The 17,753-nt window shown below is 43.9% G+C and overlaps 1 protein-coding gene across 1 annotated transcript in view; it reads right to left on the bottom strand.

Annotated features, from left to right (window-relative positions):
• Window positions 1-17,753, bottom strand: part of LOC138203426 (tyrosine-protein phosphatase non-receptor type 14-like) — a 38,026-nt gene that overhangs the window by 6,198 nt on the left and 14,075 nt on the right. Inside the window, exons 4-15 of the mRNA XM_069158265.1 lie at window positions 8,865-8,962; window positions 7,651-7,718; window positions 7,282-7,352; window positions 7,081-7,168; window positions 6,893-6,981; window positions 6,645-6,732; window positions 6,386-6,468; window positions 6,093-6,153; window positions 5,484-5,562; window positions 4,041-4,510; window positions 2,632-3,945; window positions 1,085-1,225 (exon numbers count right to left, since the gene is read on the bottom strand). Coding sequence (XP_069014366.1) covers window positions 1,085-1,225; window positions 2,632-3,945; window positions 4,041-4,510; window positions 5,484-5,562; window positions 6,093-6,153; window positions 6,386-6,468; window positions 6,645-6,732; window positions 6,893-6,981; window positions 7,081-7,168; window positions 7,282-7,352; window positions 7,651-7,718; window positions 8,865-8,962 — 2,650 coding nt within the window. The remainder of the gene's footprint in view (window positions 1-1,084; window positions 1,226-2,631; window positions 3,946-4,040; window positions 4,511-5,483; window positions 5,563-6,092; window positions 6,154-6,385; window positions 6,469-6,644; window positions 6,733-6,892; window positions 6,982-7,080; window positions 7,169-7,281; window positions 7,353-7,650; window positions 7,719-8,864; window positions 8,963-17,753) is intronic.

The raw sequence follows: 17,753 nt of genomic DNA, 5'->3' as shown, positions 1-17,753 counted from the left end.
ATGTGCAGAGGTGCTGGTATCCATCCTGGTGGGGGTACTGTTTATTAGGCCGGTCATGTTTGGGAGGGCCCCTCTTTCTCTGTGGCTCTGCTCTCTCCTGGGTCACATTCTTAACATACCAGCAGGCCCGGAGGCGATAAGCACCACCATGCCACACGTTCCACAGCCCACTTAGGGGCTTGCCCCCGTTAGCTTAGCAACAGTCGGGACAAAGGCTGGGTTTCACACCTCCTCGCTCAAAAGGGAGCAAACAGATATGATCTGAGGAGTGGAATTCAATTAATTAACGTGAGAGTGTTTGAGAGGTTTATTGTGACAACCATCACACGATTTTGTTCAAAAATAGGCGAGAAACATGAACTTCAACAGTTTGGGCTTGCAAGCTTTGTTTTTCAACTCTGCTGCCTGAATAAAAAGATTATAAATCCATGATAGAAGGATAAATGTATAAGTAAAGTATGATTACATTTTCATTTCCTGAAATTTGTCTGTTTTCTTGTTTTTGTTCTTTTTGTCCTCAATATGTTTATTCTCATTTGTCATATAACATAACATAGAACAGACAACATACCTTGAGAAACATATCCCAACTGTATGGCTATTCATGAAAATAAGTATGTACATTTCAGACAATGTTATATATATATATATATATACATACATACACACACACACACACACACACACACACACATTAATACTCGACTTGCACAAATCTCAAATACAGTACAGAAGAAGTAAATACATACATTGTCTGTTTTTAATCGTTTTTCTTTCTTTACCAAAAAGAAAAAGAAAGAAGTGTTAAAAGCTTGTTTTCTATCTTCAGTACTATACATTTGCAGGAGTTTACAAGAATACACCTAAAATGTTCACATTATAATGCATCCCAGATGTTTGGGGGTAAAGTAAGGTCTATTACGGTACCAACAAAACAGAGGCTGAAAATATTTCAACCATAAGGGAATATTTCCTGAAGTTATCAAACAGATAGATCTTATAATACAATGCAACACAGTTAAAATCATTAAAAAAAAAAAATCAAGCCTAGTCGTGCTTACTCTAAAGACGGCGAGCACCTTACCCTTTCGTCTGTAGCTGCCTTGGCGCTGTTCTCCGCCGGACTCTCGGGGACAGGCATCCGGGCCACGTAGAGGCCGTTGAGGGCGGCCATCATCAGCGGTCTCTTCATGGAGTCCACGGACATCTTCTGTCTCTCCAGCGTCTTCAACAGAGAGGAAGATCCCGGCATCACGGTTACAGGTACCGGCAGCATGGCGAGACTGACTGACCCTGCCATGGCCTGAGTGCAGCGTGCGCGTACATGTGCAGGAGCAGAGGTGGGTGGGGGGAATTTGACGGGCACGTGCATGCGTGCGTTTGTGTGTTTGCGTCCTGTTTGTCGGGCAAATCTGGCCGTATCGATCCTCTTTTATTCTGTCAACGTGTGAAATAACAAGCCCAGTGTACAAAGCCTATAAACAAAAGACTTCTTATCTGTCTCATTGTCTTCAGTGTTTCCTTTCATCCTTGTTTTGTCCTTCTTCACACATTTTTTTAATTCCTTCATCTCTTCCTTTATCCACACCTACCTCTTCAGCCTCCTTTTCTCTCCCGAACGCACACTCACTCCGTCATCCTGACTCTTTTTCTCGCTCCCAAACACTGACCCACATTGCACAGTCCCTCCTTCCTCCAAGGATTACCTCTCCTAATCTCTGATGCTATTAAACCTCCTGGACAGCTCCGCCCTTCCCCTTTCCACCTCTTTCATCCCCTGTGGGGCAGTCAAAACAACAGCTTGGGGGTGAAAAAGGGTACCCTACATGTACGAGATAAACCAGCTGGCATAAATAAGGGTTATCAGCTTTTGGAGCTTTGGACAGAAGTAACACGACAACATTTGTGACTTAAGTCACACAAACAAACACACACATCCACAACAGGTCAGCCATGAACAGAGAGGCTTGTCACTGCGAGGCGATAACATGATTGAATTTATACCTGGACTCTGGTGCTGTGTCAAATGTTTGTGCCTTAACAGAAAGCCGACCGACACAAGAACACCCGACCCAACGAATAATCGGGGGGATTTGTAGAGCTTTCAGCTGCCTAAGGGAATTCAGAGCCTAGTGCTACCCTCTTAGGTGCTGAACCCCAGATTACTGCTAATCAGGAGCTATGAAACTGGCTGGCAAACAACAGACGATAACACTTAAAACTGCATCATTTGTCCTGGACAGGATGATGGCGTGCTTAGATATTTCTGCTAAATACTTACCAGTCATAACTCAAGATTTGATCATGTTTTGTATCTTGTTTAAAGCTACAACACAAATATTGAATATGAAATTATCAATCCTGTTACTTTGTTGACTAATGCTACTTTCTAAAACTTGTAGGGAATGATTCATTTATTGGATTTGATCAATTTCATATTTTTCAGACAACATCCAATCAATTGTTAAGTGTAATATTACTGATAACAACAGAATTTCTCTTCCTGACATGTTCAAATTGCACCGTGTGTTTACCAATAGCATGTATTATCAAAAAATGTTTTGGTCCTGGCATAAATGAAAATATGAGTGAAGGGGTGTCTAGACGTTTGTGGTTGAATAAGTGACTTACCCTCTGAGCAATTTCCCTCTCCACGATGCTGTCCTCTAAGGAGAACATCTCTGAGACCGGCCTCTCTTTGACCGGCTCCTTCCTCACCCTCTCCTTCACACTGGTCAGATCCGGTTCTGAAATGGATGGACCCAAAACCGCTCCGTTCACCCCGCTCTGATCCCCTCGGGTTAGTGTCCCACCACCACCCGCACCACCACCAGCTCCAGGCCCGCCAGCACCCTGGTTCTGCCCAGTTTTGAGGGTGCTGCCCTGGGCCTGGTTTGGGTCCATTGGTCCTTGGTTGCCGTGTGGTCCTTGATTGTGGTTGTGGGTGTGGTTGTGATTGTGGGTGCGCATTTGAGCGTTGCTAGGAGGTCTGGGAGGACCGGGGTACTCTGGAGGGGGTTTGTTGGGCAGTTTAGCCAGAGCAGCCTGGAGCTGAGCGCTGATGCTGATGTCCTCGTTGAGACCAGGGATTTGAACGTCCAATTCAGGCCTCTCCTCTTCCTCCTCCTCCTCTTCTTCACTCTCACTACTGTGTATAAGCATAGTAGCATTAGAAAGAGTCTTTTGATGCTGGTAGGTCACGGCTGCGGGTGGTGCTACAGAAGTCTCGTGTGCATTCTGGGCGGGCATCTGCAGGGGCAACTCCTTTGCCTGCTGAGGTGGAGGTAGAGGCTGGGGTTGGGGCTGAGGTTGTGACTGAGAGGTTTGAGGCTGAGGAATAGTTTGAGGCTGCGGTGGCATCACATGTTCTCTGAGAGTGTTCCTCCGATGAAGGGGGGCATTCATGCCCTTCATCACAAGTCCCTCCATCCCTCCTCCTCCTCCTCCTCCTCTCATGCTGCTGATCACCTCCATGCTGTGCCTCTTGCCCAGGGTGGAGCGGTGCTTAGCAGCTGCAGTTAACGGTTCACTAACCTCCTGCAGGGACTGGTGCACGACGGCCGAGCTGTCCGGCTGGAAGGTCTTGACTGACAGCTGCACCATGCGGGTAACCAGCTCTGGACTGCTGCCCCCGATGCAGCGGTGACGGTGGCTGGCAAGGTCCGGCGTGCTGGTGGCTGGGCGGAAGGAGCTGGAGGGGTAAGGTGGAGGAGGGCGCGACATGTGGTTCCTCAACATGTTAGCAGTAGCTGCATAGCTTCCCATGTTGGTCCCCTGTTGTTTGGTGTTCGCCAGCTCCGGGGTGCTGACAGTATGAGAGATGGAGCTTCCGACACCTCCACCGCCGCCTCCACCTCCATTAACGCAGGGTGAATGACAGGGGCCCTGGCTGCTGGCTGGTCCTCCCTGATGGGGGCCATGGGACACTGGCTTACTGTAGCTGATCTGCAAGATAGACAGTCACAAAAAAAAAAAAATCAATGGGAGATATATTGAACAAAGAAGCTGTTGTTTTTTTAAGACAGAGCCTCCACCTCTACCTGTGGCGTGTAAGACCCAGGGCTGGGGCCCAGGCCATGATAAGGGCTCCTTTCCCTCATCTCTGGCTGACTGTACACCAGAGCCTCCGGCTGGCGGTAAGCGCAGGCATTGCTAATGTTCAGACTGCGCAGTGATTGGCTGTGAAGGTCATGGTGAGTGGGGAGGATGCGTCGCTTCTGCCGCATGACAGCATCATACTCAGGCGTGGGCCGGTAGGATGGAGCGATGATGGCGCTGTGGCGGTGGCTGGGGATGTAGTCCGGGCGCATAAGCTCGCTGCCAGGGATGCTGAGGTTGGAGGACATGGGCGAGGGCGGGACGAAAGTCTGGGAGCGATTAAGGGAGCTCAGGCTGGGGCTGCTGTACATGCTTCCATTGGGCACGGTACCGTTACGGAAGGTAAAGTCCACCGGGCAGCGATCCAGACTGGTCTCTGACTTGTAGTAAGGGTCGTCATGGAAGATGCTGTCTACGGAAGCCAGGGAAGGATGAAAAATTACAAAAGAACACTAAATTCATATAATGACACAAAAAAGTTAAGTTGTGAGGGAAGATGATTTTTTTTCAGATCTGGATTATTTTCTTATATTTTCATTTAAGCTCTGTCAGTGGTCACACAGCTGATACACGTAAATGGTTCAGTATTGCACATATTAAAGATGTTATACCCACAATAAATCTTTGAAGAGTGTTCAAGCTGACAAAACAAACACAAAATCAAAAGAAAAGGGCGTAAATTAAATTAAGAAAAAGGAGGAGCGGTCAAATGTTCCCCTCTTCTAACCAAAGTTAGACTGAAGGAGGTTCTAATGTTTTCCAGTGCTGTGGGACAAGTTTCTTAGCTGTTATAAATCCATAAGAAATGAACACTCTTTGTGAATAATCATGATTGGTTTCTGGTTTCACAGCAGCACCAACCACATGTTAAAAAAATGCTGATAATCGTATTGCCTTCTATTGTGTATCCATCGTGTGAATCTATCTCAAGCCCACACAAGGCAGACATACTGTACATAAAGTTGGAGTTTGATGCCTGAGGTCACACTACAGAGTGATCTCACACCCACGCAGCGAAGCACACCCAGAATGTTTTTTCCACTCAGCTCCGTTTTATTGTCAAGCCGACACGAGTGAAGCTCTCCGGATTATAAGGCAGGCTGAGTGTGTGAACGAGTCAATGAAAGAGTGAAGCGCCAGTGAGGTCACCGCTCTGCACACCAAAACGTCGGGCTCTAATTGGCTGGGAGATTGTTAAAATACAAAATGGCCTGTGAGTCACACGCCTATTGGGAAAGACGTAATTAGCCGAGCTAAAATGTTTGAGTTATTATTGTCAGGAAGTAAAAAAAATAAAATCTTTACCCACACTGTGGTTCAAGCAGTGAGATGGAGGGGGTGAAATGCACTCCAAATCTGCCTGTGTGTGTTTGTGCTTCACGTACCTTGAGAGCTCTGTGTGTCCTGATAATGTTCTCCATACTGCGAATGCACTGACTGGAAGTTACAGGACTGCGGCCGCGGCTGAATGAAAAAACACATTTAATGCAACACAATTGAAATGTGACATTTGAAGCTTACCTAATGTGTCATTTTCTTTACAACGTAAAGCCATTATTTCACTTTCCTTTGGTCTTAACGCATCTACAAAATAGGTGACTGTGATCGACTCGGATGTGCGCTGGGGCGTGGATTTGTCTCCAGACAGTCATCTGAGCACTCCAGTGGACTGACTGAACATCCATTGTGCCACATTTAGCCTAGCCATTGTCTGGCCAGCTCGGAGGGAGACGCAGAAATCACTGCCTTCATTGTCGCACCGGAAATCAGGCCGAGCAACACCCTTGCTAACTTTCCAAAAACACCCACCACACCACCAACGCACGTTTAAAAACCCAGAGGCTCCGCGGCACAATTAGGAGCTGCCCTGAGCGGGATCGGATGTGTAACCATGGCTTTTTCTGTGTTCCCTCCCAAATTCTCCCTCTGCCTCCTTGCAATGATAAGTCACTGCGTCAAACCACTTCAAAGCAAACAAATGCTTTCAACTGTACCAGAGACAGGCGATGGGTCCAGGTTGGTCTCCTCCTGATTGGTGCGGGTGAGTGAGTGGGTCTGCAGAGAAACAGACGCATTAGAAGATGATTCCAACAGGCTGGACGATGATTCACACGCGAACAAGTGCCTCGGACTCGGAATCACCCATTCAAGATGAACATTATATGATTTGTTTTGGTATTACATTTTAGACTTCAGAAGGTTGGTGAAATCAATATAATAAATGAAATGACAAACAACGCTGGATGTATTCGTGTTCAAGTGGCCTTCAGCCGGCCTCGCGACTCACTCGGCACAGATCTTGTTCTGTTTGTAGAATTTGTGTCTGGCCGTGAAAAGACGAGCGATGTACTTGGCCATTTCCATATCCTCCTGCAGATACAAACGCAGAGACAAAAACATTGATATTTTAAAGTAACACAGCAGTTTTATTGATAGAAAATTAAATCTGAAATCTGTAGATACTTTTTTTTTTAACTTCCCACTATAAACCTTGTGTGACGGCTTTTTGTGGATGTGCCAACACCACCTGCAGACACAACACTCACCATGTGAAATATGATGGTGTCCTCTCTGCTTGTTATCTCCACTGTAATGGCTGACTTGTTGTGAGCTATGGTGCCGATGTCCTTCCACCTGTCGCACACACGGAAACACACGCAAATGCACATAAGAGCTGAAATTTTCCTACCCAACGTTCAGAACAGCTTCCTGCATGATTATTAATTTGTATTAGTCCCATTAGCTCATGATCACAGATTAATACAAAAAAAGATAAACACAAGGAGAGGCTTACTTGTGGTGCATGATGGATCTGCCATTTCTGTGTTTGACAAACACTCCAACAAAGGACACACCAATAAAAATGTCGTTTGTGTAGTTGTCCTGTGTAACAAAGAAAGCGTAACCATTAAAGTCTCCACACAAACAAAGAAATTGCTCTGTAGAGCTGTGAGGGGGCAAAGGGTGACATAATGTGTCTACCTTAGCAGCAAAGCTCTCCTGGCCAAAGCCGTCCAGTTTTTCCACCTCCTTGATGTAGAGCAGTTCTGCTTCAGCGGCCTGCATTCGACTGGAAAGGACAGGCAGACATGGTACCAGGTACGAGAAATCTCATTGTCTCCGAGTCATTTTCTATAATCGTGCAAACATGTATAAACAGTTTAAGAAGGTAGGTGACAGTACCAGTGACTCTTGTGCTCCTCCGCAACCTTCTGGGTCCACTCTTCCAGCACCTCATCTCCATTAGGCCAGTTCTGGAAGATGAAAAAAAGTAGTGAACAAAACATTATGCAGCAAATAAACTGCAGTCAGCGGTAAAGCAATGCACATCATGTAGCTGGAGTTTCATTACGTATATTCTAAAATATTATCAGATTTTAATCTGAAGCCGTACTCCGCTTCAGATTTCTCCTAATTCTTTCTGTTTTCTGCCTGTCAGTCAGGTTTTCAGAGGGAGGAGGTGCACAGGTGACACAAGAATGTGTGCCTGCAGGCAGAACATACATGGAGACACACAACTCATATTTGAACAGCAAAGATTTGAGGACTTACCACTGGGAAGAGCACGTACTCCCTGAGGAAGTCCTGAGACGGGAACTGAGTGAAGTCTCCAAAGTCAGCTAAAAATCACAAACACATGAACATTTTTAATACAATGCAGCCCTTTTTTAATTTTTTTTTTTTTAATGTGAATGGATGTAACTTCAGGTCACATCTCGGCAGCTGAAAACTGAGGGGTAATGAAATATGTTCACATTATAAACAGACAATGCATTTCATATTTAAAAATATGTTTATGTTGACCTTTGTCTAAAAGGTTTTAGCTAAATAGTTCATATAATTCAGAAAGATAAAACTTGTATTCATTTCCAAGGTAATTTGAGAGCCACAGATGCTCACACAAGAAGAGAATAGCTCAGGAGGGTTACAGCATTTCCAAATAATACAAGGATGGGAATCTTCTTTTCTCCATAATGCTATAAAATCCCCCTGTATTCCACAAGTAAATGATAAACACAAGTAACATATTTTGACATCAAAGCTAACAACTAAAATTACTAAGTAGATGAAACTACACTTTTTTATTAAATGTAGTTTAACTAAAGAATTATTTTCAAAGTTTTTGGAGTAGAATATCATGTTTCTAAGCATAGTTGCCATGCTAAGTGATAAAAAATTACTTTGGCTAATTGTCTAAACCGATTCTTTGAATAACTCGTTAATAGATGATTTATTTCTATTTCAAATCGGTGTGCCTTCGCAGGAATTTGCGCACTTTACTGTTAAATACCAGATAAAATACAGCAACGAGGGCCCTCACCTGCACACAATCTCCAAAACATGCAGTCATTCGGGAAGGGCTTGTAATAAGTGCGTAAGTACTGTTCTGCTGTTTGTCGGACAAAAGGAGGTCTGGCGGAGGATCCCTGCCTCCCGGTAGATAAGCGTCTTCCTGATGCTGCTAATGCTAACCTTGGAGCTGGTGATAAGCTCACTTGTCTGTTTACATTCCCCCTGGGACACAGACAGCACCCAGGAACAGGACTGAGAAGATGGAGCGAGGCTGTGTGTATGTGCATGTGTTAGGACTGATACCATAGGAACTCAAGTGGACTGGGTTCTCCCTGTGGTATGCAGCCATATAAGGTAGTGAAGTTAAGACGACCTGAGAAAGTGTGAGTTTGCGCTCACTCTTTCCCTCTTGTCCCGTCTGTCTCTCTCTGGTCGATGGTTCACGTGTGATGTTTGTTCATGTTGTGTCTTACCTTGTACCGCTAGGCCAGCTAGCCTGATCCCCTGCTCTACAGAGCATTGTAGACGTCCATCCAACACCTCCTTCTTCACCTGCAGGTAGTACTGATACCTACAAAGAAAAAAAAAAAAAAAAAAGGAAGGGGGGGGGGGGGGGGGTAAGAAATAAGAAAAACAGATAACAGAGATAGTTCAAAACCTGGTGCATGGTTGGATTGCGTATTAAAACACAAGAGGGATTTTTATTTGACACGAGGGATTTAAATTTGAAACAAAAGCAGGAAGTCACTCCGTTCAACCAACCAATGGTGTAACTTTATCACTCAGTGACAGATTTGCATTTATAAAGCTGACCCCCAAACCCCCCCCCCCCACACACACACACACACGCCCCCTTTGTGGTCCTGCCAAAAATAAACAAAGAGTGTCAATCTGATCACATCAGGTGGCAACCAACCCAGCGGTTTGTGAACCGATGTTTTAAGTCGAGCATTTTGGGTATCGCCCACCTTGTTTTTTTGGAGCCACAAGTGACCATATTTAGACAAGCTGGGACGGAGCGAGGGATGGATCCAACTAAGAACCTGAGGACACTTATTCCGGAAACATTACTGCACCCCAGGCCTGTCAGTCAAACTAGAGTTACCCCGAAAGATGCCTCTCTTTGAATCTAATTAATTATGAAAGTATTTTTTTTTTTTAGAAGAACAGCGTAACACTGATCAGAAGGATTGATTTAACAAATGACACCATTACCACTTGTTGAAAAATGGATTGACTTCGTATTTCATGAGGGGAATTTGATGCTTTTTAAGTGAGAGCCTGTTGGAGCCAGAGGGTTTTTTTTGCAGCCACTACCACAGTGGCTTCACCTTTCAGACCTGGACACTATTTTTTTACACACAGTCTGTGGATCCAATCTTTTAGGTGTAATGTGTCCAGTGCATTGAGTAAACACCTGCAAGACTAACAGGTAATTCCCATCAACATCAGCAGTGTTTTGTATTTTTTATTTGGCAAACGGTAACGCAAAAATTCTTAACTGCGATTGTGAACATGGTAAATTATACCTGCTGAAAAATGAGCATGTTAGCACGCCGGCATTTAAGCATTACCGAGCTGCAAGCACGGCTATAGACTCTTGTTCTTACATGTCGGACAGCATTTTCAATGTGTTCTTTCTGCCGGCTAAACTGTTCAGAAAGTCTTATTAGCTTTTATAAACTGACCAAAATTTGCTTGGTGGTTAATCTTAAGTTTCCGATAAGTGACGCTGTTTCTGAGCACCACTCGTGTAAGTTGGAAAACATGATTGGTTTCCATTTGACACATTTATCCAAAACAAATAAGTCGCACATTAGCAACTGAAAAATTGCAAACATCTGAGACACCACAGAGAGACTTCGGCTTCTGTTCTGTGTAACGCGAAGTCGTGCGTCAAGACGACAGCGCTGGCAACAGCGCCGGCTGGTTAAAACAATGTCAGCGAAGCCTGTTGCAGAAGTGAGGAATGAGTGAATCACCTCTATTTGAAATACCGGTGACTCATTTTAAGCTCGAGTGGAACGCCAAACGTACACCAGCAGGGGCCAAACAATATGATTTTATAAGGTCTGTTCATTTTCAGCGAACAGAAAGCACGTTTCATTTGGTGCAACAAGGACTGACTCGCATTGACACGAGCTGGACAAAAGAGGTGCATTATGATTGCTGTGCGAATGTGAGGCAAACTGGGACTCATTTCACTGTGGTTTTGGGCAGCGGTGGTTCGGTAAGTTGATATGATGACACTGCTCGGATTGTTGAGCCCACTTTGCAGCCTTCACAAAATGTGGTAAAAGTCCCAAAACCGAGAGGCTGAAATACACCAAGCTCCTAAAGTTTCTGAGCTCCTTTTGTCCACTTTTAGCCGTGGTCCAGCTGGATGTTTGTCTTTGGGAGAATGGAGCGGCCACACAGGAGGACAGAGGGAACTTGTCAGGGTGACCGGGCTCGGCTGCATAAAAAAAAAAAAAAAAAAAAAAATCGCACACCGTTTCCTGTTTGCTGCCATGGCGACCACAGGCCGAGTCTTTCCGATGCGAGTTGCGAGACACCTTTTCTGACCAAACAGCTATGTGCAAACCGCTTGGTTACATGCTTAGTCATTCACTCATTCCTCCTCTCAAACAACACACTCGAAGCATTTCTTTTTTCCTTCCTTCTGCTTTCATGTCATTTGTAAAACTCGCTCCCTCTACTTTGTATTTACCCCCGGAGTCTCCATTACCTCCTCACATCTTTCACGTTTCATATTCTCTTCCACATTCTCTCCCCCCACTTCTCCCTGCTCCTTTTCTTTTTTGAGCTACTCCCGGCATACTCCCGGGTCTATAATCTGACCCCGCCCTCCTCCCTTCACCCTGTCATTACAACCCGTTGGCTAAACTGCCATTTCGTTCCCGTGGCAACCCTCTAATTAGCCAACCCCAACCACGGAGGCTGCAGCGAGGGGGCGGGGCCTGATGCGGTCTGAAGGGGAGGAGCCTCGCGGGACACAAAAACCCTTCAAATGATTGTGGACTTTGTTTTTACAAACTCTGCCATGTTTTCCCAGCAATCTCCGTATGGGGTCTGGGGAAATGTTGAGGTTGACAGTGGTTGGTTCTCATTCTGAGGTTCAATGGTAACGACATGATGGTGTTTATACATATGCGAGGCCAGCAGCGGTGAGGCGGACGGTAAACTGTTGAAATAACACTGAACAAGTGAAAGCGGGACAGTAAGAAGCAGTAAAAGTCTCAGAGCGCTCCTCATGGGAGAGTCCATGTTACACAAAACAACCACAAATACAACTTTTAGAACAGCGGTTCCCAACATTTTTCGCTTTTGACCCATAAAACAAACCTCTATTTCTGACCTCTGCACACAAGCAGCATACTGTCCTTCTGCAGGTTGAGAGAAACGAAAGCCTGAAACAGTAACCCCAACTTTGTGTTAAAGATATGTTTTCATGTTCTTGTCTCCTTTTATTAAACCTCAAAGGCCTGTCTTGGTAGCAAACTCGCAATCGTGTCAGGCAGATCAAATATTAAAATCATATAGCTTGTAAGCTTTTCAGGGTGTTATTTATAAAATTGTACATTCATTAAAAAGAAAAAATATGTAGGGAAAATCTTCTTTTCATCTCTAATCACATCCTGAACGGTGAACGCTAATTATTACCATCAAATTGGAGATGTATCACATTTGAATAAGATTAGACAGAAGCACTCTTTTTGTGCACTACTCAGCCCTTCGGTTGAATATGACATTTACAACAAGATCAAATCTACTCGATGGGACTTGTTTTGTGATTATAATGATAAACGTGTGTATTCTTGTGTTTTTGTCAATGCAAATGTAGCTGCTGTGATGCAAGGTAAATTCCATCGTTGTCTGACAAAGAAATATCCTCATTTTCCATTCATGAATATTTCTCAGTGTAAAAACCGATATATTTCTTATTTTGGCCACATCCTGCCGTAACTTTTAAATGGACAGATGAGACATCTCCTGCCTCTTTGAGGAAGCTTTTTAGTTTAGGTGATGAAGAGTTTTGCAGCCTCTATCAGCTTTTGGAAGTTGTGTCAAGTCTCTCTATGTTTTTTTTCCCCCAGTTTCCAAAGTTGAAAAATTATTTGTTTGTGTGTTTACAGGAGCAGGATTGAGGCAGTTAAAGCAACTTTATGAGTTTACCCTCATCAGTCCTAACTCCTCTTGAAATAGCTTGGAACTCCTCTGGGACATATTTTGACAGCTGTGAATGTAATTGCCATGCTTCAGTTCTGCTTTTAAATAATCTGATTCATGAATTGCTCATGATCAGTAGCCTCAGGTACATCTTCATTGGTAATGCTGTTGTCAACAAAAATCCTTAAATGTCAAAGGAAGCGTTGCTGTGAACTAAATCTATAAACCGGCTGCAGCTCCATAATTTCACAGTACTGTTACGATAAGAGAAACAAGTACACTTCTGTATCATTGTGTCTTGGTTTAGTCATTATAATAGTGAGACCATAATCTCACTGTGGAATAAAACTGGAAATTACAACACTCAATTCTATCATTTTCATCCAATTGTTATTTAAAAAGAGGTTTCGTTAATAGTCGAATAATAGTCAAAAAGTTCAGCGATTATCAAATTGTATTTTTTGCTTGAAATGCCCATCCCTAACATGAATGCAAACATGGTTACTAGTCTATAATTAAAGTGATGACTGAGGCTGTGAGCAATAATTGGGTGGAGCAAGGCTAGTAGTAACACAAAAAAGAAAAAAAGAATGAATTAACACGGGGTGTAAACATGTTGTGGTCCCTCGCTGCTAATAACCCGAATTATGCTATTTTAAGATGGTCTGTAAACTAATTTAGAAGATTAAGTGGATGCACATCTCATCTAAATAAATATCATTCTTAATATAGTATAACAATTGAAAGCTGTTAAGGACTAAAGTTTGTAATCGGTGTATTAAGTTTATACAGAACAAGAAATGGAAAATATGCAGTCACATTCATCAGAAATGAACTTCTTATAATAGTTTCCGAGTATGGTTTCCTGGCATGCATGCCCGCACAAAGAAGCCCTTATAGTTGCACACATCTATGTCAGAATGACATCACGACGCTGTAACGGCAGGTGAATATACATCCACGGAGGTGAGGTAGAGCTTTCCTCACTAGTTTCTTGTGACTTGCACCATGGCAGAGTGCTCTGCTGGCAGTCCAGGCAGCCTCACAGGCACAAAGAGCCCTTTATATGCCCACGCATGTCCAAGCCCCACTCAAGACATGCTGCCAGATGTCCATTGGGCCAGGACAACAAGGCTGTGAGCATATGTTCATGCATGCATGAATGTGAGTATGTGTGTACATATGCCTCGACCCCTCCTCCACCCCCGCCACCTCTGCGGTGGTATGACCCCAACCACCCCCTCAACCCCGGGATGGGTCCAGACGGTTTGTGTGGGAGGCAGGAGGATTTCACTTTGAAATGTGTTGAATCAGCAAGGGGCACAACACAGTACAGCTGTATGCGTGTGTGTGTGTGTGTGTGTGTGTGTGTGTGTGTGTGTGTGTGTGTGTGTGTGTGTGTGTGTGTGTGTGTGTGTGTGTGTGTGTGTGTGCGCGCGCGTGTGTGTGTGCGTGTGCGTGTGTGTGCGTGTTCTTGATAACTATCTGAACAAAGCTAGGATTTCAAGGCTGTTGGTGTTGTTCGCCTTGGGGGCCGCTGAGGCCAGCTGGCCTTGCTACGGTCAACAGCTCCCCGTTTAGGTTCCTCTCTTTCTCACTCAGAGCCAGTTTTCCCTCCTATTGTATCAGCGACACACAGGGAACAGACGGTTTCAGTTGCACACACTGCGAGATCTGTCCCAACTACTAAGTTTTCCTTTTAAAATGGCGTTTTAAAACGAAAACAAGAATCGGCGATAGTCTAAATGCTGCAAAAAACGCACATCACATGACCTTTCAGGCACGCTGGGTATGCAGTGATAAACCCGTGATGAACAGTATTTGGTGACCCATGAGTTTCTGTTACCTGCAGAGTTGTTTAGGTTTAGGCCCAGACGTGGTCTGAGGAACAATTTTAGGGCAGGTCAGAGAATCCGATGGGTCATAAAGTACAGTGCAACACCGGCGCATCATGTTACACTGAGAAAATAAAAATAAAAAAATTGCTCGCATAATAGTTTGCCTCCTGCGCATGGAAAAATTTGAGGATTTAACTGCAGAACAGCTGCCAGAATAAATAACAAGAACAGCGACGCCCGTAATTCGCTGTCCATGATTAATTATCCACTGGCATTAAAGGCTCATGTCGTTTGGTTTCTTCCAGAAAAAGGTCACGTGATCACATGACGGGCGTGACCAATCGCGGAAGGATACGTCATCATTGATTAGAGCCAATCAGGTAAGAACCCCTCAGGCTCTGCAACTAATCATTCGTTTCACTATTGATTAAGATTGATGTTGAGGTCTGGAAAATAGTGAAAAATCCTGATCAAAACTCTTGATAGCCAAATGGTGACAACTTCAAATTGCTCTTCTTAGACAAATACCAAGATATTTAATTTAGTGATATAAATCACTGAAAAGTAGCAAATCTACACATTTAAGGGGCTACCAGTGAGTATTACACAGGTTGGACAAAAAAAAATGAAATAGGATTAACAAGTCGACTAATTGTTTTAGCACTACTACAAAGTTCTGCCATTATTTTGAGGGTAGTTTAAAGACCGTAAAGAATGTTAAAAGATGTTTTTATAAAGGAAAGACACACCACTTGATAAATGTGTCACTTCAAGCAGAAAGAGTTTGTTTGCATCTTACAGACTGTTGAAATGGAAACGACCGAACAATATGAGAAAAAGTGAAAAATAAAATTGTCTTTGATGTGTATTAGAATGCAGCTGGATGAAGTGTAAACGTGGTGAAAACTCTAATTAAGGTGTTTTTGCAGTTAAATAAAATGACTATGCACCTACAGTACGTGCAACAAAGCACTCAGCCGCCCCCGTTCTGGTTAATTTTCACAGCTGCATGGAGGGATGAAGCGAGGGAAGGAGAAACAGATGAATGGATGACAGGAAGAGAAGAGAGGGAGATGCAGTATCAGGTTACATATCAGTCAGTCAAACAGTCAACTTCAAAGACGCAGCGACCACATCATACAACTTCGCATTACCTTCTCAGTAAACTCACTCAGAGGAGATAAAGTCAACGCTCTGCTTTTCAGGTTTCTGGCATCAAAGTTATAATTAAATACTTCCAACGATGATATAACTTATTATTAGTGAGTATGGTGTTGGGATTTTCTGCTATGAAACGCTGTTATATAATTGCTGTTAAAATAAACAGAAAAAATGAAGTATGTTTGATATAAATAACATACATTTATTGTTCAGAATGAGGAATAACATGCATTTGAAAACAATGACCTAAAGTTGTAACAAATTCAACGGCATACATTTTAAGGTAACACTAGTTATTTAACTTATTTTTTTTTGCATAAATGGTCTTTTCTATGTGAATTGATGAATATGTATGAGTTACAGCAAAAGCACGTGCAGGCGGCAAACTCAAACCACATAAAGAGCAAGGTGCAAAACCAAAGCCAAGGCTTGCTGCCAAACTTGTACTTTTCTCTGTCCCCACTTGTGTCTTCATTATGTCTGTCAGCCTTTCTGTGAATCCTGCCCTTCCCCCATCAGACCAGGTGTGTAGAAAAAAATAAATAAATAAACTACCCACTCCGCTGGATCTGATCCAAATCAATAAATTATCGACTGGGCTATCTTTCATAACTGTGTTCATTACCATACTGACTGATGCACTTCTCAAAAGAAAACTGCCGGCAGCATTAAATAGATAAGGTGTTTGGATTTACTAAAACCTCTGATTAGAACCAACGGGAAATAAAAATGTTTCTTCTTCCAAAAAGTTGGGGAGATTGTTTTCAACTTGGAAAAAGGGGACGAGGCTTTGAGAAAAGTTAGCCTCGGGAGCTTATATGCTCTTACAATGTGGTGTATTGTAAGCAGCTCCTCTGACAGGGCTGCAGCTGGCTTCTGAGAGGATTTTTGGGGGAGTGTGGGAGGTGGGAGGTGTGTGAGTGTGTATGAGTGTGTGTGCCTGCATATGTTTTGTAAACCAGACATCCCCCACCCCTTTTACCCCCAGCACTTCTGCTGGGAGGAATGTGTGGTCCACCTCCTACGCTGCACGGCTGTGCCAACATTCTTGCCTAACAGAAGAGGAGAAAGACAGGGGAGAAAAGAGAAGGGGGACGAAGGGACACTGAGAAAGTGAAAGAGGCGGAGAGTAAAAGTGTGCTACTAACTATGGTGGTGATCTGCTCCCCATAAAAAAGAGTAAGGGTGACACCATGTACAGGGTTAAAAAAAAAAAAAAAAAAAAAAAAGAGAGAGAGGGGGCTTGAGAAAAAGAGACGCCCATTGTTTCCTAAATTGCCCCTAAGCCCCCATCATAACCCCCTCAACCTCATAACCCCCATACAAACACACACACACACACCATAAAAGCCCGCAGGGGATTCCTGGAATACCATCCCTTTAGCAGAGCCCATGATCCTGGCTCCTGTATAACAAACCTGCAGACACACACTCTCTACACTGCACTCATCTCCCTCTATCTCACTCTATCTCCCTCTCTCACTCTTACACACACACACACACACACACACACACCTTAAAAGTACCTCTTGTGTCAAAACATCGAGCTGTGACCTGCGATCGACCTTTCCCACATCCAGTGAGGCAGAAGCCACAAATTCACCAGCTCAGTGTGAGGCAAAATTGTGAGTCTGATTTTGTGTGTGTGTGTGTGTGTGTGTGTGTGTGTGTGTGTGTGTGTGTGTGTGTGTGTGTGAGAAGGAATGAGACGGCAGACTGTCCACTACACACTGCCTGCACTCTTCACAGATACCTAATGTGCTCATTCATTCACACTCTTGCTCACACACTCACACTCACACACACACTCACTCACTCACACACACACAGGGTGGTATGACGAAAGAGTGGCTGTTGTTGATGATGTCAATGTCTGTCTGTGACAAATTGTAAACACAGATCAAGAGATTCATCAAACAAAGGAACACTATGATGGTTCAGGAATACGCTTATTCACTTTCCTTTTGCGAGTTAGATGCCCCTCAGTGTCCCTCTCATATCTGTGTAACTGTAAAGCTGGAGCAAGGGGATGTTAGCTTAGCATTAAGAGTGTAAACAGAAGGAAAGCACTTACCTGGCTTGGACTAAAGGTAACTATAGATAACACCCCCCCCCCCCTCCCCCGTGGCAATTCTGTTTTTACACTTTTATTTGTGCTTGGTCAATTTTAAGCATGTCTGAGACAGAGTGCAG

Source organism: Embiotoca jacksoni, unplaced genomic scaffold (genome assembly GCF_022577435.1).
Source record: "Embiotoca jacksoni isolate LCO1_2020_lvr unplaced genomic scaffold, fEmbJac1.0.p SCAF_23, whole genome shotgun sequence".
NCBI classification, from domain to species: domain Eukaryota; kingdom Metazoa; phylum Chordata; class Actinopteri; family Embiotocidae; genus Embiotoca; species Embiotoca jacksoni.
The sequence above is the reverse complement of the archived record's forward strand: the minus strand, read 5'-3'. Positions and strand labels throughout refer to the sequence as shown.